The sequence below is a fragment of the Aspergillus alliaceus genome (genome assembly GCF_009176365.1).
Source record: "Aspergillus alliaceus strain CBS 536.65 unplaced genomic scaffold BDW43scaffold_18, whole genome shotgun sequence".
Lineage (NCBI taxonomy): Eukaryota > Fungi > Ascomycota > Eurotiomycetes > Eurotiales > Aspergillaceae > Aspergillus > Aspergillus alliaceus.
This window is the reverse complement of record NW_022474701.1, coordinates 21916-41799: the sequence shown is the minus strand read 5'-3', so window position 1 is coordinate 41799 and position 19884 is coordinate 21916. Positions and strand designations below refer to the sequence as shown.

The following is a 19884-nucleotide window of genomic DNA, read 5'->3' as shown; positions in this document are numbered from 1 at the left end:
GATCTTTTGGGTTTCGTCGGAGTTTCTATATCATCGTCAGAATGCTTCATGTCTCTTATCTATGCGACTGCATACCAGGTCTTATATCTTCGTCACTGCGAAACACATCCGATAAATTCCAAGCCCGGTCTAGAATGACGACCTTGTTGCGAATATTTTCCTGTCGCTGCAGATGTATAGCTTCGAATTCGTCGGAGAAAGATTCGTCGGGCGGGAGTATATCTATATCGTCTGGTCCCTGAGAGTGGAGATGGAAGGCGGGGTCAAACGAGGGGGGAAACGAGGATGGCGGCGATGTCATTAAAGCGTTCAAGGGGACATTTCGTATCTTGATAGTGCTGTACTCCGTATTACTCAATGGGTATATCCTGGATCTTCTATGCCGTACCTATCTGTGGACTGATTAGATGGAGTGGGTGATGCGACGCGCCCGACGCGCCCGGCGAGTTCGCGCTAACCCTAAAATGGGTTGTCAAGTGTACCTGGCAGGGCTAGTATGTCACGTCACTCACTACATTGTCCAGCTTTGAAGTTGGATCCCCGGATACTCCGTACTTTAGTACTGTTCTACTTTTATAATAATCAATTTGTTAATGGCCGTGTAATGTTCTCCCCACCATCTTAGTATCAGTCTCCTCAATACAATAAGGATGAGATTAGCTGAGTAGTTAAATGGAAACATTTAACTACTCAGCTAAAGGCAGATAGCTCCAGTGCAAAGTACATCATTCCTGCGCCGAACGCACTGATGATGATGCTCATGAAGATGATACAAGTATAGGATACTGAACTAGGAGTCTAATTGAAATTTCCTAGCGCTAAAAGATGTATGGTATACTGTATAATCGACCTCGCATGAGACAACTAGGAAATCATGATACAAGAACACAAGAGTGACGAGCTAAACTAAGCCTGGTTCTTCAGTTTCTCGGTCAACTCGGGAACCTTCTCAAAAAGGTCACCGACAAGACCGACATCCGCAACCTGGAAGATAGGAGCATCAGGGTCCTTGTTGATAGCAGCAATAACCTTGCTATCCTTCATACCAGCAAGATGTTGGATAGCACCGGAAATACCCGCGCAGAGGTACAGCTGAGGTGCAACGTTCTTGCCAGTTTGGCCAACCTGAAGACTGTTATCAGCGAAGCCGCTGTCAACAGCAGCACGGGAAGCGCCAATAGCGGCTCCAAGCGTATCAGCCAGAGGCACAATCACCCGGTCGAATTCTTCCTTCGACTTCAAGCCACGGCCACCAGACACAACACGAGATGCGGTACCCAGGTCGGGGCGCTCAGACTTGGCAAGCTCCTCAGAAACCCACTCGGTCTGGGCTGGGGCCTTCGGGTCGACTCCCTCAACAATCTCTGCAGATCCACCCTCAGTCTCAAGACCCTGGAAGGCAGTGCCTCTCACAGTGATCACCTTGATAGGATCGCTCGATTGAACAGTAAGAATGGCATTTCCGGCATAGATAGGGCGGACGAAAGCTGCGCCAACCATCAGCATATGACTCATCGACAACATAATCGGCCTAGGCCTTCCTGATACGTACTATCCTCGCTTTCAATCCCAGTGATATCGGACACTTGCTGAACATCCAGCAAAGCTGCCACACGAGGGAGCAAACTCTTTCCGAAAGCGGAGTGGCCGCCGATGATGTGGGTATATTCGCCTTTCTTAATGTTCTCGACGAGGAGGGGAGCGTAGTTCTCCGGGAGGCCCTAGAGTTGCACATTGTTTAGATCACTGGCATTGCAATTCTACTCTTCAAAGCCATATAGAAACCCCGTACCTTCTCGTAGGCCTCGCTCTCCACGGCCACCACCTTGTCCAAGCCCTTAATCTTAGCTGCCTCCGCAGCCGAGGTTCCCTTAACGCCGGTTCCAGCCACAAAAGCAGTAACAGGTCCTCCTAGCTTTTGTGCAGCCGCAATCGCGGAGAGCGACGAGCCCTGAAGCTTGCCATCACGCTGTTCGAGGACGGCCAAGGTGGAGAGAAGGCGGGCGAGCGCAGAGGCTGTCGGCTGGTTGAAAGCCCGCGGGGCGAGTTGCGAGCGGACGGCACGAAGGGCCGAATGCCTTGCGATTGGGATCATGATGATATATTTGTGTCAGTTATGAGAACCTGCTCTAGGCTCTTGTCGGGCTGCCAACAAGAAGGTACAACAGCATAGTAGTGAAGTTCTGCCGATGCTTTTGGCGGGCGGGTGGTTATCGTCGGTCCGCCAAGCACCCGCCGATCCTCGGAGAGCTCGGTTAACTGAAGGCGGTATAAGACATGTGCCTCCTCATGGCTACATACGGAAATTTAGATCAGTATAGTGATGGATACATTCCAATTACACAGTAAATTTCTAAGCATTGTAGCAATAGTAACTTTTTTTCTCTTCAAAGGGTATTGCAAACACGCCTTTTGTCTAAATCACAAAAATCGACACACGTGACATCGGTACGCCGCCAGATAACCCATCGTTACAATTGACAAATACAATATAATAGAACACCATACTAGTAATAGATTATGAAGTCGACTGTCTCTTCTTCTTGCCAGCTTTTGTAGCGGGCTCTGTAGTTTTGGCATTGCCATCCTCCAGGGCCTTGGCCTTCTGCTTCTGAAGCTTCTCTTTCCTTGCGGCAGCGTCATCATCCTCATCAGCAGCCTTGGGCTTCTTAGCCTTCTTATTCCCTTCAAGTGGCTTCTCATCCTCTGCAATCTGCTTGCGCTTCTTATTCTTGCCACCTTCAAGGGCCTTCGCATCATCCTCGGCGGCGTCCTCAATTACGTCACCGTCCTCAACCCACAGTTCGTTTGCTAACCAAATAGGCATGGACATAGTGTTGGCGCCCTTGATATGGATAGCCTTGACGTTCCTCCAGCCCTTCGAAATAAACCTATCAGTCAAGCCTTTGACAACAGCTTCCACATTCTCAGCCAGCTGCTCCGAAGTAAGCTTAGAGGAACCAATACGGATGGCGGCGGTGGTGGCGGGAGCCAGCTGGACAGGCGCGGAGTTGAGAGCCTTCTCGATCTCCTTCGCAACTATGGCAGGAGTAGCAAAAGTGCTATCCTCCTCCTTTGACTTCGGCTTCTGGTCCTTCTTCAATCTTTTGCCATCTACCTTCTTCACCTCGGCGAGCTGAACAGGGATTGGCCGCTTGCTGGACTTGTAGAACACCTTTCCAAGGGTATTAATCAAGCGCATGATGATCCGGTCATCCGCCAGGAAAACATCATGCTCTGACAGGAGTTGTCGCCGACTCTCGAAGCTCTGGTATCTAGCCTTCAATTTCGAGTAACCGATGACCTTATCGATGCGGGAAGTCAGATGTTGAGGGAACGACGGATCGGCAACGATGTTCTTGACCGCGCGCTGCGGGTCGGCAGTGATAAGGCAAACGCTGAGATTGGGTGAGTCGTTCAGAGAGTGTGGGATGCGGATCTTCCCGGGCTTCAAGCGGTTCTTGTCGACAACGTGCTTCTTGGTGGTGACTACGAGCCAGATTGCTTCGTTGTTAAGTGGTGTCTCATCGTCGGAGTCGTCGTTGTCTCCAATAAGAGTCTTCTTAGTTGCTGACTTCTCCTTGTCCAACTGCTTCGATTTGATGTGTCGCAAAAGCGCAGAAGAAGCTTTGGAAACCTGCTAGCAGATTAACTACTGCGATCATGTTGTCATTGTAGACTCTGGGAGGTATTGGTTACATACCTGGCTCGTCTCGAGCTGGTAGGGAGACCCAGAGGCCACCTTGGTCGTGACCGCGGTCGAGGACACCATTTTTGCTAATTTTTGTAGATTGCTGCAGATTTCGACTCGTCTCGAAGTCTGCGATAATGGTGATAAAAAAAAAATTCATAGGAAAGCGGTGAACAAATTTGCCCGGTCTTGGCATCGACCTGGGCCGGTTAGTCATCCATCTTGCTTCCCTTAAAGCGGCAGCATAAAGCCACCATATCTACTCTTCATGATCGTCAGTTTAGTTTGGAGGGTTAATGGAAAGAATCATGATATGGTAGGCATATATAAAATGTAACTTGTGACCTCTATCACACTTTGAGCTCAAAGCTTCCAAAGAACCCGGAGTATAATGAAAAGGTATCTAGGCCGTTGCTATAGCAAGGTAGTACAGATGAACCGGCCGTCAAGCGAAGAGGGGGAAGAAAAAATGCCTCAGTAAAGTAAAATGTCCCAAGTATACACTGCATATCGTATACAGGAAGGGAAGTGCTGTTGCCTATCCAGTCTATACGTGGAGCCTAGAAGCTCGGCTTGTTGGCAGCAACTTTAAGGGAAAAGATTAATTCCCAGTACTGCACATTCTATGGGCTACTGATTCTATAGGGCAGGGTAATCGGTATACCCAGAAATATATATTTTCATAGATTCAACTATTTTATGGAAATTATGTGTCATTGCAGCAGTGGCTGGACATCAATGCCGAGTTCACCAGACACGATTCGGCCCCTTATGTGGAGCACACGTCAATATTTGAGAATTAGTCCCCCCACCCTCTATAGACTAAGGCGCTCCGAAGGTTATTCTGCAAAGATATTGCCTCAAGAGCATGGGAAAGAGAATTGAAAGGGGGAAAGAAAAAGAAAGAAAAGGCAAGAGGCAGAACCGCAATACGACGTTGCAGGGATAAAATATGTTGAAATAAATCGGAACATAACAATATACCGATTCTGGTGTAGTGTACGAGGTGTCGCTCCAAACAAACCCCCACTGTAGGCCACCGAGTATCCATGGTCCGGCCACGGAATCACGAGAGTGTATGGAGTAAAGAATAATGGGAAAAATAATCAATTATTAGTACAGAGTCCCAGAGAAATGCTTGGCTTGTTGATACCCCTGACTGATAACATCCTCAGTCCCCATGGGACGAGATGGGGTACGTAACGGAAGATAAAGCCGCGCAAGTGTGATGTTATTCGTAATTGATTTGCGATCTCTGCATGGACTACTATAGGATCTCTCCAGAGACCGAACTGGTGGGAATCTGGAGGTCATCTCAAGCCTAATGGTGAACATGACGCATACGTGTATAGCATCGATTACGTGGTAGATTTTTGTAGGTATTACCTGTAGATTCGCCGACAGAGAAAACTATTCTGGGCACGAAATCGGAACTTCCCCTTAACAATCCCACCGGGCCATACCTCGCCCATTGACTAGCGAGACTAGTGAAGTAAAATCATTGCGACAATGGATACGTCCACGACTTAGTCTACTCCGTAGGGAATGGGACGACTCCTCGGAGAAAAGCGGCTGCGCAGACTAAACAACGCTTATATCGCACTTTGGCAAGTGCCAAGCCGCCAAAACGGTGTGTCCTGGGCAGGATCTTCATGCTCTTGACCGCATCCTGTCGTGTATGTGACTGGGTGTAACTGTCGAGTGGACATGACCGGCCTAGGGTGAATGGTAAGTGTCTATTCGGCGACTTTATATCCATCCGTCCCCACGGCGATTCTTAGGAACGACTTGGCACTATATCGGCGGTCTCCAGCAAAGACACACATATTCCGTACGGCAAGCTCCTTTCCCCATCATATGGCAAGGCTAAAATATATAGTGGAATGATGACAGCCTGGGCAGTCCCAGTCTTCAGCTGGCGGAATCATCCAAGTTTTACTTGATTAGAATGTAGTCCGGTTAAACAAGCCAAGGTTGCGCCATTATCACCTAGATGATGTGGCTGTATATGACAGCTAGAAGTCACGTCATTGAGAATTTGAGGTATCCAGTTAGCTGCTATAACCACCCAGGATATCAAAGCAGTGGGATTGGAAAGAATGATATCCAAGAATGCTAGGAATCCAGGGCCACATGGTTCAAAGGTGATCTGCAGGTACGCTCGTCCTAGTCGATAAGCAGCCGCCTCTTAGCAGTTGATCATGGAATATCATCACTAAGGAACGGATGTGGCCGCTACCTAATTCCCAGCGTATCCTTTGCGCTCGCCCATCCCGGCAGGGGTTGGTTGGATATAGTTCTCAGAAAGAAGGATGTCGTGCCTGAGTTGCAGAGTCGGAACGCCATCCCTAGTTCCAGCAAGGGCATGAGCGAGTCGGATTAAATCGACATTCCTGCTCTGCAAGGCACCCAGATCTTCCTTCGTACTTCTGCAACTCACCCTCGTGCATTCAATATTTCTATCATTTGACGGCTGGACAATAAACACCTAATATCCGCTCTAGGAGACTTGCAGCGCCGATAGCATTCCTATGAGCCCGGTTCGCTTTGTTTTACATTATTTTAGATGAGATCAAGCTGCATGTGCCCAAAGCCCTTTCTTGTTTCATAGGTGTCTGAATCGATCGTGCATGATTCCCATTGTTTGTAATTTGCACAGCGCACAGGGTGTATTTGTGTGGTGTGTTCATGCGGGGTTCTTTTCATTCTAGATCGATAAAAGATGGTGCTTGATGCGTTGCACTGGAGTCTCTTTTGATTCGACGATTGTCAGTAGAAAATCAATTGCTCGTGTTGTTAAATTGATAGGGGTCAATGAGTGGCTGACAGTGCAGCATCGGAGATTTTGCGTCTCAAAAGAAAAACAAAAAAATCACTCACAGGCGACTATCTATTGCCAGAGGTTTACCATTGTGTAGTCGTGATAGAGAAATAGGTATATGCTCCGCAACGGCCTGTAGTCTATCCATAAAAACGTCTATTGAGCGCCAGTGGAAAAGGAGGATCTCCTATCTTTTTTTTTTTGTTCTTTCTTAGTGTGCATTCTTTTCTCGATCTTTGCATGAAAAATGATCTGGAAGTCTGCATTGAACGCAGATCAGAGTGGACTCTGTGCCGCAATAGAATGGTAATGGTGCGTATGTATTGCAGTAAGATGACTACCCATACGGCTATTAATACATAACCCGCTAGGGGATACGGCTGGAAGGTCGAGGCTGGTCGGTTCTTCCTTTTCCTTTTTCCTTTTTTTCTTGGGAAGAGGAAAAACAAAAGAGATGGGATAGAAAAAAAAAGCATCGAATTCTGCGATGCCTTCCAGACTTTTGCCCCTTAATGAAGCCAATAACGGGCACGTTGCGCTACGGTATGGCCGTGCAGTAGGCAGAATCAAAATCATTACCGAAACAATTACCCCGTGATTTTGATGTTTGAATCTTGGGTCTTCTTTAGTCGACGATTGGAGAATAAAAATTATTATTTATTTATTTATGTTTTCTTTTTGGGAAAAAAAAGTAAAAGAAAAAGAACCAGTCGACCACAGTTTATACATCTAACTAAGTACTAACCATGGTAGCAAAAAGGTACCTCAGGCTTTTCAGCCTTGGGGGGCTCCTCCAGGAAGCTGCTAATAATACCGACCCTAATATGCAACCAAACATAAATGATCGGACTTGAGACATTCCCTGGATGTGAACTCTGTGGCAATGGTTCGGTAGGACCGGAGCGATTGATTGGTGTACCTGACTGAGGGGAAAGTCAATTTTCCACCGGCCAATGTTCGTGTGCCCGTGCTGATTGGCCAGACCAGGCCCAAAGTAATTTCGGCAACCGCCAAGCTTGCATTCAGGAACAGGAAACTCCCAAACATGAAAAAAGGTGGACGTGAAGTCTAAGGGGGGTGGGAAATTTGACCACCCATTGGACTTTGTACCACAAGTTCTTTGGACGTGGTATTGGCGAGGTTCCAGACAATTGGTCTTCTAGGAGTTACGTATTGAACAGGGCAGTACTAGTCACGTACTGAAATCTAGTAGGGATTAGTTCCTTAGTCCAGGACTCCGTAGCCAACACGGCTCTGGGCTGTTGTGGACACGTCGTCCGCGGCCCCGTCGCCCCCCACTTCAGCAGCTACAATTCTCAGAGACTTTGCCTGGGGGTTCCTTTGGCCAATTCGCCGCGTTGTTTCCACACCCCTATACCTCGTATATCCACTCCGTTGGCTGTGGTAGGTCAACCCATCTGCAGTGCACGCCTACATCGGGACGGTACGGTACGTAAGGTATGGTAACGCTCATAAACAACAACTCCAAATACAATGTCTTGAGTCTTGGAGAGTGGAACCCCCTTTTTATTATTCTGACTATTGCCGCTCTCTCTTTGTCTGTCTGCCCATCACTGACAGTGCCACACGCGCGCACTCACACTCTCTCACTCTGTTTGGTTAGTTCCCCCTGGAAGGGTCTGCAAGTCTTGTCCCTCTTTTAGCCCCTGGGCCACTGACCGACTGAGTTTAATTCTCTCTTTTCATCTCCCTCCCAACTCCCTCTTCTTCTCGCGGTCCTCCACATTTTCCTCCTCCTCCCCCAGAGCGTTTCATTTCTTCCGCTTTCGCCTTGTTGACCTGTGAAGTTTCCCATCCGACCAGAGAGACTTGTTTCTCTCTCGCACACTCATTTGGAAATCTCCTCCGTGAATTCGCTCCTTGGACACTCTCATAATTCATTTCTCGGCCTTTGTGCCTGTATAAGATACCCAGCAACAGCAATTCTGCGACTTCGACCCCTGTACAGAATTTTGACCGAAGCGCGCATCAGATTTTTGCAGTGACATAAATGTATGTACCCTTCTCTGTGGTTCCTCATTGCAAACATCTTTTTGCCTGGACTATGAGTATCGATCTGGAAGGCCCCTGAAGATACTGTCGCTGGTCAATTGTGCCACCAACGTCGCATTACTGCACTGTCACCGCCAATGTTATTGTTACTGCATTGCGGTGAATATGCGGCGACACTGTGTGTGGAGCATAAACATGGCGCTCAATGTGCTCACAGTTGATTCCAGTTGCAATGGTCTCATTTGATCCCTGCAAGCTAACTGATGGTTTGGATCATCATAGTTAAACCTTACGCAAGGTTCACTCACAGAAGGACTGGTGACTCAATTTCCGAATTATTACAAACACCATGAAGTTCAACTCGGTTGCTCTCACCCTGGCCACGGCCGGCTCCCTGGTGGCTGCCCAGCACAACCATCCCCACCGTCACCACCACAGGCGTACCGTCGACACCCAGTTGGTCACTACCAACGGCGACACTGTTATCCAGTACGAACTCAACGGCCAGCAAGTGACCGCCGATTATGTGTGCCAGGGTATCCGAGAGAAGAAGTTGAGGTACGCCGAGGGCCAACCCGCAGTTGATGCCTGTGAATCCTACAGCGCTCCTGCCTCTTCCTCTACCGCGGCTGCTGCCCCCACAGAAGCGCCCGCTGAGTTTGTTGAGACCTCTTCCGCCACTCCGGTTTCTTCTTCGTCTGTCAGCTCCTCTGCAACCTCGTCCGCTGCCTCCAGCACCCCCACCAAGTCCAGCGGATCCGGTGCTAAGGGCTTGGATGTTGACTTCCCTGATGGAGAGATCGACTGCGGTGATTTCCCCTCCGACTATGGTGCCGTACCTCTCGATTACCTTGGACTTGGCGGCTATTCTGGTATCCAATATGTCACTCTTGCCGACAAGGTTGTGAGCGACATTGTCACGGCTGTGACTGGTGATAAGTGCCATTCCGGTGCCATGTGCTCTTACGCTTGTCCCGCTGGTTACCAAAAGTCCCAGTGGCCCCTCACCCAGGGCTCCACTGGTCAGTCCGTTGGTGGTCTCGAATGTAAGAACGGCAAGCTCTACCTTACCAACACTGAGCTCTCCAAGAAGCTTTGCATTCCAGGTGTTGGCGGTGTTCATGCCCAGAACAAGCTCGGCGAACAGATTGCTATCTGCCGTACTGACTATCCCGGTAAGTTGACCTGTTCCGGAGTCCCTAGGGAGCAATCCTTTCTAATAACTCTATGCAGGTACCGAGGCTGAGACCATCCCTCTGGCTCTTGGCGACAACGATCTTCAGCCCTTGACCTGCCCCAACGGCGCGACTTACTTCAAGTGGCAAGGCAAGGTCACCTCTGCTCAGTACTATGTTAACCCCCGCGGCACTAGCATCCAGGAGGGATGCCAGTGGGGTGATGGCACCAAGCCTATCGGTAACTGGGCTCCTATCAACCTGGGTGTCGGTGAGAACAATGGCAAGTGGCTGTCTATCTTCCAGAACAGCCCCACCACCTCCGAGAAGCTTGATTTCAACATCAAGATCCAGGGTGACAACCTCAGCGGATCCTGTAAATACGAGAACGGCAAGTTCACCTCCGAGACTGGCAGCAATGACTCTGGTTGCACTGTAAGTGGCCCAACCCTCCCCCAAAACACGTGATGCACTCATCTAATTATCCAACAACAGGTCAAGGTTAACTCTGGCGACGCTACCTTCGTCTTCTACTAAATCAACTGACAACATTTTATCGCTACAAACGGGTGCGTTTGTTCCGTGACTTGGCCACCATCAACCGGCTCGACTGGCCTGGGTAAATAATTCGCCGGCTCCCTTCATGCCTGTTTGCCTTCATGATCCGAAGTCCAGTGTGCTTGTTTTCTTCTGTGTATCTTAGTATATTATCTTATGTGACTTGGGGAGATTTCGTGTCACACATTCCCGTCTCTACTCCCTTGGTAGAGACATCTGTGGTTAGATATTTCTTTCTCTAGTGCCAAGTAACTGATTGTGAATTCCCTACCTGTACATGTGTGTTACTTTCTCATGACGCGCAGTAGCGACCATTTGGATTCTAATGATGTCATGTAGCAGCGGCCGAGTGAATTGGGGCTGTGGCTGAAATTAGTGGCTATATCTTGATATACTACTCTTTGGTTACCTTCATGGAGTACGGAGTTTAGAGCGGTGCCGAGTGGCAGTCTATCCAAGCGTATCTAGAGTATTCGACCACTTCCTCTAGACTGGGTGACCGTATGTACCTAGATCTTACCCCTCGCCTACCTATTTTCGATTTTGGTAACAAGGATGTAGGGAGGGCCAAGCAAGATGGCAGGGAGACAACCAGGCTAAGGAGGTACCTTGGTATGCGCCCGTGCCCGTTGACCTGTTAATCGCTGACAGCCTATCAACTGGCTCACAAGACAAAGCCGAATTAATTATTTCTCACTGTCTACTTTTTTATTTTTCTTCCTCTTCCTCTACACCTCTACACTGAGTGGGATGTGGTGATCGGTGAGCACATCTAGTTCTAATGGAAACGTGGAAACGCGAAGGCTGGGCGTTGTAATCAGGTTCCTAGTAGTCGTTCGCCTGCATACTTTAGGGCAGTAAGTTTGAGTAATGATAGTAAGACTCTTCCCTTCCCGGTTGCATACGAGACGCGTAGTATTTTTTGGTTTCCAATGAGGGTCCTCTTGGAAGAATGCTCAATCACAGGAGCATCTGTCAATTACGCCATAGATAATTCCATGCACCAAGTTTTTCCCATGGAGCCCCCTCTCTCAATTTTCTTGAACGAGTATTTCGCAATAGCCTCATTCTCCACCGCTGAGGTCCTGTCACCAACCTCTGGCCCAATGAGAGGGACGAAAAACCCTGCATCCTGCACATGGCCTCGCTATTCTGGGAATAGTCCCTGCAAGTCTTTCCACGTACAGGTCACGTGCTCTGGCGCGAGTCACGGGATCCGTTCCAAAGAACGCGGAGGCCAGGACTCTAGACGACGCGGGGACGCGCCTTTCTGCCTTGGGCATACAAAAAACGGAGGAGATTCATGCGCAAAACATTGACTTTTCACCACGTACTGATAAAATTTTCTTTCTCTTTCTTGTAAAGTCTTTGGGAGATCACGTACAGATATGCAGTGCAGAACATAGTTCGAAATGGCCAGGCTGTGAGGCTGCGCGAGGTTCATAGTGGAGCTCGCAGACCCTCGTCGGCGCCTATCGAACGCGTCTCGGGCTGTAAGCGTGCATTTCCGCGCTGGACGAGACGCTCCGCTCTGGTAGGCATTCCACCACACACTACTATCCCTCACCCTTTTCTTTAATGTTTCTCATTCTTTTGTAGGCCAATTCCGTGCCTCCCAACCCCCTGGTCTTCGTCTTGGGAGAAGAATTGACGTCCATTCTCTTGTAGTCTCGCTCATATCTTCTTCTTTCTGTCTGCTTTTCTCGTCTCTCGACTCATCCTCCATAGACATAGACCCCTGCCCTACCTCGACGCGACGTTGACTTGAAATCTGTCCCTTCTAGACTAACCTGAGACTATTGACGACTTTCTCTGACTGTCTGGGAGAAGCCTCTCACAACATCATGGAGTCTTCTCCTCCAAGGAGCAGTTCTACTGCTTCTGTGGCAGGTGTGAAGCGTCCAGCGACCCTGTTGCCGGCATTTGAGCCATTGAGTTCTTCGCCTTCTCTTCCCCGGCCACAGAAGCGTGTAGCTCGCGACGATCATGGGATTGTATCAACCTATCCGACCCCAGTCCCGACTTCGTCCACCCATATCATGTCCTCCTCCCCCCCTCGAATGGCCTCGCGTCGAACCTTCACCTCGTCGAACTCCGAACGAACTCCCTTGTCCACGGTGCCGACCATGATGCTACCCGAAAATGGGGAGCCACTCCTCATGGGTAGATCGAGTGCATCTTGCCATCATCAACTCGCTGCCAACCGTATGATCTCGAGGGTGCACGTCAAGGCTACCTATAAGCCTGCACCTAACCCCTTCGATCGTGATCGGGTTGAGATAATGTGCCTGGGCTGGAACGGAATTAAGCTTCACTGTCAGGGGAAAACCTATGACCTGGCTAAAGGCAAGACTTTCACCTCCGATATAAAAGACGCAGATATCATGATTGATGTCCATGATGCGCGTGTTTTGGTCCAGTGGCCGCGGAACGAACGCAAGGACTACGCATCCACCGACTCGGAACAAACTTGGGAAGAGACTACCCCAAAACGCAACAAACAGTCTCGTCGGAGCCTGCATGACAGTCCTAACGTGGAACGCCGGCGGTTGGCTTCCCCTGTCTCGCCTTCCCCTGCAGTCAAGTCACTCATCCCGCCGTCCTCGCCACTGTATACCCCCACGCGCTCAAGACATGCCGTGGTTGTCTATGAAGATGAGCCATCTCCTATCCGCCGTAAATACTCTGGAGATGCTTTGCTATCTGAAGCAAGCCACCAATCTGCGTCCAGTGTCGGGGATCTTTTGCAGAGCTCACAATCGAGTGAATTGAGTGATCTCAGTAAGCCTGATGATCTGTCCGATCACGACGAGGAAAATGATCCGATTGTTCATTCCTTTGGACCCTTTGGGGAAAACATATTGCCTCGTATGGCTTCTTTCACCGCTGATGAAACACCACTTTGTCCAACGCGTCCCCGCAACCAGCATGCAGCACAGCCACTTCGCCCGATCCAGTCTCCCAGACAACTGTCCAAGCCGGTGGAGAAAGCTGAGATTGTCCTAAGTAAACCGCTTGACGAAAGTTTTGAGAGGGTTCAGAATCATGCCATCAATCAGCTCGCCTTCTCTCGCCTTTCTTCGACTCCTTTCTCGACCATTCTGAACAATCTCCCACCGACCCTTTGGCGCCGAGATGCTCATTCAAAAGAAGGACCCACAAGAGATGAAACACGTGCCATCATTGACTCGACGAAGTGCATTGGAAAGGTTGCTCGGGAAGGGAAAGATGCTGCAGGGAAGCCACTTGAGAGTGAATATTACTATATTCCCGACTTCGATGAGGACAGCATGCGACGGGAAGCTGTGGTACATGACCTCAGGAAACCAGGTCTTCGGAACTGCCGAAAGCAACATAAGGTATGCTTGCAAGCCAACAATGAAATTCATGACATGGGCCTAACCCTTTGCAGCAATACTTCTGGCGTAAGCCGAAATAAATGAAGTGTGACTGAAGACAAGTCACCTCTGCAATCTCCCGGGGAAATCCCGTAAAAAGCTTTCTGGATGGTTCTTGTTCTTAGTACATAGTTGCAATGACCTTTTCCTTCTCTTTTCTCTTATAAACTCGCATAGCGTGGCGTGGCATACCCTGTCTGTTTTTTGTTCTATGAAGGTGTACGACGAACGGTGACTTTTCTTTTTCTTTACCTTGCCTTGCCTCTTGCTGCTCACGTTGAATGCCAGAGGTAGTGTGTTGGTTGTTCATGTAGGACGTCCACTCTCCTTCCACAGATGATCATCCTGACTATTGTTAGTTCATGGTCTTTGCTGGAATTCTTGTACCGACAGTGATGACCCTGTTTGTCTGTTTGCAGAGGTACTGTCTGTCGACATGCCTGTATGACTTGCTTTGTTTTATTGTCCTGCCAGTGGGTTCCTGGTATATTGTATTTCACCATCTTTGGACACAGTTATGATGTATGTTATCACAGTTTCTTTCACGAAACGAAAAAAAATATTTAGCCCGTCTTAATTCTAGATTTTCCCGTCTTTATCAGATAGTTATTTATTAGTTGCGTCCTCCCACCTAGCAACAGTCTCCAAAGCACGCTGTACATTGGCCTTCAGATCCTCCGTATCCTCAACGCCCACACTCAACCGAATCAATTCATTATAGATCCCCCAGAGGCATCGTGATTCAAAGTCGCCGGCACTTCACACAAGCTCTTGACACCCCCAACCTCTCCACAACAGTGAACAACTTCAAAGACACAGGTCTTCTCTGGAATTCACTCCCACCACGGATGTGGAACAAGACTATACCACCACTCAAGTCATTCCGACGTAGTTTTATCACAACACCATTCTGTGGATGCCCTGTGAGACCGGAAATTTCTTGATCGCTAGGGATACAATGTATTCGTATTCATGTAGCTGAGGATCTGTTCCATAGTTTTAAGCGTGTTCCTGAAAGGAGGACACAAGCGCGCATGGACATGAGACGCTGTTATACAATATTCCCTAAAAGGCAATAGTTAGGGCGCAATGGACAACATGCACCAACAGCCAAGGTCCAAGTCGTACAGGTTCAGCCAGGGATGAACTCTTCTATTCACTAGAAATACTTAACAGCCCAACTCATTAACCACGTTGACTTACTTTATTGGCTTGAACTTTGTATCCACAGAGTTTGCTCAACCCTGACTTGTTTCTTCTGATAGAGCCGACTGTCCCTAACCTGAACAAAACCATATGCTCAACCATAGATAGCTCTGAATAGCCACCAAGTATGGTATCTTTAGAGGAGTTACCCCTTGACATCCTTCATCAAGTAGCCAAGGTCAGTTCATCGGCCCTCCCATTGAGTGTATGGTATCTAGAGTACACATATACCTAAATGACCTCCCAAATAGCAATGCACCAAAAGGGATCTCCTCAACCTCCGACTCGCCATCCCAGGATTCTCTTACTTCCTGACACCCTACATCGATCGCCATCTCGTCCATGAGATGCGCCACAGAGCAAAATACCACCTCCACAGAGCTGTATCTACAAACTGTCCTAATAAGTCCCTACTCCCCAGGCTCTTAAATGCCGGAGCACCTCTCGACCAACGAAAACACACTGGTGAAACTGTTCTACATGCCGCAGCACGCCAGAATAATGTTGACGGTATCCGACAGTTACTGCGAGCAGGGGCAACGGTCGACAGTTCAGATCGGTATATATGGACACCGTTGCACCTGGCAGCTCGGTATGGATACGTGGATATCGTAAGGATCCTGGTAGAAGCTGGTGCAGATATCAATCGACAGGGATTCCATGGTTGGACGGCTTTGCATTTTGCAGTGAGGGAGCGACATCTGAAATGTGAGGAGCTGCTTTTGGAGTATGGGATTGATGTTGAGATTTGCGATAATGATGGGAAGAAGGCAGGACAGGGTGCAAAGTGTTATGCAGAAAGCCTTCCTGTCAGGGTTTAGAGTGATTTGTAGTTGCAAAGTCATCTTCTCTATGCTCGTTCTAGCTTTCAATACCAGTCAGACCCTCAAACCACGACAAATGTATCTAGAAAGTCTTCTTAATATAAACGCTCAACATATCCGTCTCCTTCCCATTCGCATACGACCACCCAGGCTTCACATACAATAATCGTGTAAACGCTCCCTTCTCTTCCCCTTCTACATTCTCACCAACACCAACAATCCCATCCCCGCCCGCCGCCAACAAATTCCAATGCACCCCATTCAACCCCCAAGGCGGACCAGGCAGCTTCAAATCCTTGAACATCGGAAACTCAAGTCAAACAAGGTGACCCGTAGGAGCCAGCAAATCAGCCATTCTACCCGCCCACTGGCGCCTCATAGTTGGATGAATTGCACAGAGGAACTATATTCATCAGCCCATCACTCACACATACACATCATAATCTCAAAAGACAAGACCTTGGAAAGAAAAAACGCACCATATAATCATAAATCAAATCAAACCTCACCCTATTTTTCCATTCCTTCTTGAAAAAGTCTCCTTGAATAATCGCCACCTGTCCCGCCTCCACTCCAGAAGAAGAAGAAGAAGAACCAAAATTATACTCCTTTGGACTTTGAAATTCAGCCCGAGCATACTCCCTCGCGACCTCCGCGCCCGTCTCCGAAACCTCGAGGCCAAAGACATCAAACCCGTGGAGTGCCAGCATAACGACATCGTAGCCTTTGCCACATCCCTAGCCCTATATATCAGTTTCTTCTGTTCCAGCCACTAGCCACCAAATGCTACTTCATAGATCTTGGAGAAGGATTTCATTAAAAGACATAGACATACAGGAACAAGCGCCCTCTTCCTCCTCCCATCGGCAGTAAACGGGTTCAGCAGATCCTGCCTCCCCTCGAGGATATCGATTAATGCCGGGGAAGGCATGCCTCGATCCCAAAAGGCAGTACTATCTGTATCCCACAAATTGCATCATCCTGCTGTTTGGTCGTTTGGGGGACTAGATAGGGTTGTTAGAGTTAGGAATCCGTGGCGGGATGTGTTGGGTGGGGGATAGACGGACCGAGTCTCGAAGTGCTTGACTAGCAGTGTTTGGCCTTCGGGGTTCTGAAGGGCCTTTGGGGATGGAGTCATTGGCTCTGCTTTCTGGCGTTTGTAGGAGGTATACTATTGTAAGACTTGTAGTTGGAAATTGTGATATGGGTGTGATGGCTCGTTGGTCGTTTGTTTCTCAATTTTATATGCCTAGTACAGACATACCGGGTATGATCTAGGCTGGTTATTGGTAGCTATTATTACAAAGAGATCCGCTAGATAAGTCACTCGAACTTTTGGCGTAGTCGTTGTGTGCTTTTATGATTGCCGGTCCGGGAAGGCGAAGTAGGGAATCCGCTGTTGACATGACCAAGGTCACTTGTTGAGGAAGTATTAAAGGCGTTTGTTCGGATATTTTCAGTATCTAAAGTGATTGAGAACAGTGGATAATACCAGACATATACTACAACGAGTCGTGGTTTAGCTGACATGGTCATGTTGTAGATAATTCACCTGATCACCCAACTTCTATGCGGTATATACTTCTATGTCTTTACCGAAGAAGAGCCAGAATATGTTTGTACTGAGTAATTGCCTTTCTTACACATCTTAGTACATCTAATGAGAAGAATAGTGAATATAGTCTGTAGACAAGAGGGGATTGGTTGTGGCTTTTTCCCTGGCATTTGCCTGGTGTCAATTAAATCCGAACGATCAGGGCTGCTGCAAAGGATACTCATATCAATAAATATAAAAGTTATATAAATCAAAGTCAGTGTGGCCGAGTGGTTAAGGCGATTGACTAGAAATCAATTCCGTTCGCGGGCAGAGGTTCGAATCCTCTCGCTGACGATAACTTTTTTTTTTTTCTTTTCTTTATGCTATATATACAGCAATCATCCTTTTCTATCCACACATTGTAATCCTCCTTTGTGTATTAGTCTTCTTTAAATCTGGTTGCGTTTGTTCCTTCTTTCCTTTTTTCTTTATAAATATAAATTACGGAAAAATCGTGTTGCATTTGTCTCGAGCATTGCATAACAGAACCCGCAGATGAAATGTGGATGGAATACGATGTGTTCACAATGGATATATTCGACAGTCGTCGAGGCCAAGCCACTACGCTCTACGTAGATCTCGCGCCCATTTACTAGACCAAGCAGAACCAAACGCCTGCTAGTAGCTGACTGTGAGAAAGCCTGTCCAACCAAACCATTACTGGACGAGGTCAAGTTTAGATCCGGCAGTTGGAATGCTCCAATGATAGTTCAATGTTCAGGGTTACATTAGGCCATCAATGTCTGGTGCCAGGTGAGGCGTTGATGGGTAGCAGTCAATTCCGACACTGGCCTGATATACGGCCTCTCTAGTCATCTACGTTGTCGGTATTCAACAAGGCACTCTGGGCTTTGCTATGGCCATGCTATGTGTGCATTGGTCATGTCAGCAGATATTGGAGCTGCAGCGTCAGTCGTCAGTTGGAGGGCGCCCATTTACTAGCTGACCATAGGAGACAAACCTGGTAATCATCACCAATGGCCTGGTTATAAAGGCCCAAGTGAGACGGACCGGCTGCTAAGCCTAGTCCCACTTCCCTCCTTGAATAACTTCAGCCATTCAATGTTATTTGCTGCCGTCTGATTCTACGGATCATCATCCCCGCACATGATACAGCACGCTTCTTTTTGTAACACATCATTTGTGACAGTCTCATCGTTGGCCTGAATTTTCAGTACAAACTTCCCCAAGCCCGCAGTGAGGTTTTCGAATAGCGTGGGCGTTGGTTGCGTCGAGTAAAGCTGGTCCGTTTCATCTATCCGACAATTGGACCGCGTATCATTGCCTGGTAAGCGAGAAGCACTGAAAGGCGCCATGTCCATCGATTCAATGCCTATCAAATAGGGTGGCATGCCATTCTCCACGGCTAAGGCTACGGGTGGATCCGAGACCGCGACATCCTCGCCTAAGGCTCCATCCCGGAAATGTTGGGCAATGTTGCAGACCATACCGTAAACATCTCATCACAAAATTCGCATCGTGAACTGATATATGTAACTTGCGACTTCCACCTTTCCACTGTTGTGGTTGTCTGGCCAACCCATGCATGAGACGAAAGTGTTAAAGTATATGATCCTTGCGGTAAAACATCCTTAAGAACGGTCGGTTTCGATCGGCATATGCTAAATCGATGTAAGACTATGTGACTATCCGAAGGGCAACGCTCGTCGCAAAAGACACAACGTTTGATATCTTTGGAAAGATCGCTATAGTTTGGATCCAGGGGAGCATATGTAAACTCTTCAAGGGCTAAGTGCAATGTTCTTTCGTGCCGTATCCAGTCATGTGGCGTACGGAAGGTGCCTGTGCAAAATGTACACTGATACGGCCTCTTGGTGGCCGCCGTTTTGTCAGGACATTTGCGCAGAGCGGGAGGATACTTGAGTCATCGCTGAAGCCTGCGACGCGATGGGTTGTCTAAATAGAAGCAGCTGAGAGAACTCTGAGAGTGATGAAATCCAAAGCTATAGGCCGATGAACCAGAACTATTTGATAGACCCGACTCGGATGCTTCTGATCCAGCGTCGTTAGACTTCGATGCATATCGCACGAGGCTGAGGCGGACAGGGGACTAGTCTCACTACGAGCCACCGCACTCACAATGGCTTCCAAAGGCGCAGCCTCAATTTCAGGGGAAATTCTCCCAACGATCAAGCGGGGGCATGGAGGCCTTCTCCTTAGTAGGATACGGATAATGGAAGTGGCAGTCGAACCATTGTTTCAGGGTATCCGACTTGTCCTCCGAGAAAGTTGGAGTGCCCCTCTTCGATTTGGATTTCTCCAGACTATTTGAAAATCTGACACTACCTTGTTGAGAGACGTAAGCCTCATTGTTAGGTTAGGTAGCCCTCGTAGCGTGTGTCGGCAATGATTCAGAGTCTAGAGAAATGGGATCAAGATCAAAGGATAAAGTGTCTTCATTGACCATGTTTTCATCCACTGAGCTTGACAACTTGTTGAAGACGGCGTCCAAGAACATTCCGGAAGGCAGTGAAAGGCTCTTAGCGAGTATGTCTGATTGGTTTGATGATGGAGCCGTAGTCAACCATCGAAGATGACTTCGTTAGGTACATTTCATCTAAGAACTCCTAATAATTGGAT

General features: G+C 48.3%; 6 protein-coding genes and 1 non-coding gene across 7 annotated transcripts; 4 read left to right on the top strand and 3 right to left on the bottom strand.

Annotated features, from left to right (window-relative positions):
- Nucleotides 1-906: 906 nt before the first annotated feature.
- Nucleotides 907-3772, bottom strand: BDW43DRAFT_299761 (uncharacterized protein; the record flags this gene model as incomplete). Its single annotated transcript, XM_032044776.1, has 6 exons — nt 907-1487; nt 1553-1721; nt 1793-2078; nt 2532-3268; nt 3305-3637; nt 3704-3772. The coding sequence occupies 6 exons, from the start codon at nt 3770-3772 to the stop codon at nt 907-909; spliced, it is 2175 nt and encodes a 724-aa protein (XP_031900921.1).
- Nucleotides 3773-8503: 4731 nt separating this feature from the next.
- On the top strand, nt 8504-10721 carry sun1 (SUN family protein UTH1). The gene is made up of 3 exons (XM_032050312.1): nt 8504-9700; nt 9759-10135; nt 10196-10721. Exons 1-3 carry the CDS (start codon nt 8875-8877, stop codon nt 10235-10237), a joined length of 1245 nt encoding a protein of 414 aa, XP_031900920.1. The 5' UTR covers nt 8504-8874; the 3' UTR covers nt 10238-10721.
- A 1381-nt stretch (nt 10722-12102) lies between these two features.
- Nucleotides 12103-13697, top strand: fhdA (putative transcription factor Tos4; the record flags this gene model as incomplete). The annotated part of the gene is made up of 2 exons (XM_032046941.1): nt 12103-13617; nt 13671-13697. The coding sequence occupies 2 exons, from the start codon at nt 12103-12105 to the stop codon at nt 13695-13697; spliced, it is 1542 nt and encodes a 513-aa protein (XP_031900919.1).
- A 1292-nt stretch (nt 13698-14989) lies between these two features.
- On the top strand, nt 14990-15683 carry BDW43DRAFT_310439 (ankyrin repeat domain-containing protein; the record flags this gene model as incomplete). Its single annotated transcript, XM_032046940.1, has 2 exons — nt 14990-15040; nt 15114-15683. The coding sequence occupies 2 exons, from the start codon at nt 14990-14992 to the stop codon at nt 15681-15683; spliced, it is 621 nt and encodes a 206-aa protein (XP_031900918.1).
- Nucleotides 15684-15768: 85 nt separating this feature from the next.
- BDW43DRAFT_318945 (S-adenosyl-L-methionine-dependent methyltransferase) lies at nt 15769-16824 on the bottom strand (the record flags this gene model as incomplete). The annotated part of the gene is made up of 5 exons (XM_032048794.1): nt 15769-15972; nt 16009-16089; nt 16166-16423; nt 16522-16639; nt 16754-16824. The coding sequence occupies 5 exons, from the start codon at nt 16822-16824 to the stop codon at nt 15769-15771; spliced, it is 732 nt and encodes a 243-aa protein (XP_031900917.1).
- Nucleotides 16825-17496: 672 nt separating this feature from the next.
- Nucleotides 17497-17577, top strand: BDW43DRAFT_t101. The gene has a single exon. It is a non-coding gene; the product is annotated as a tRNA-Ser (tRNA).
- Nucleotides 17578-18368: 791 nt separating this feature from the next.
- Nucleotides 18369-18731, bottom strand: BDW43DRAFT_310437 (uncharacterized protein; the record flags this gene model as incomplete). The annotated part of the gene is made up of 1 exon (XM_032046939.1): nt 18369-18731. The coding sequence occupies one exon, from the start codon at nt 18729-18731 to the stop codon at nt 18369-18371; it is 363 nt and encodes a 120-aa protein (XP_031900916.1).
- Between the last annotated feature and the right edge of the window lie 1153 nt (nt 18732-19884).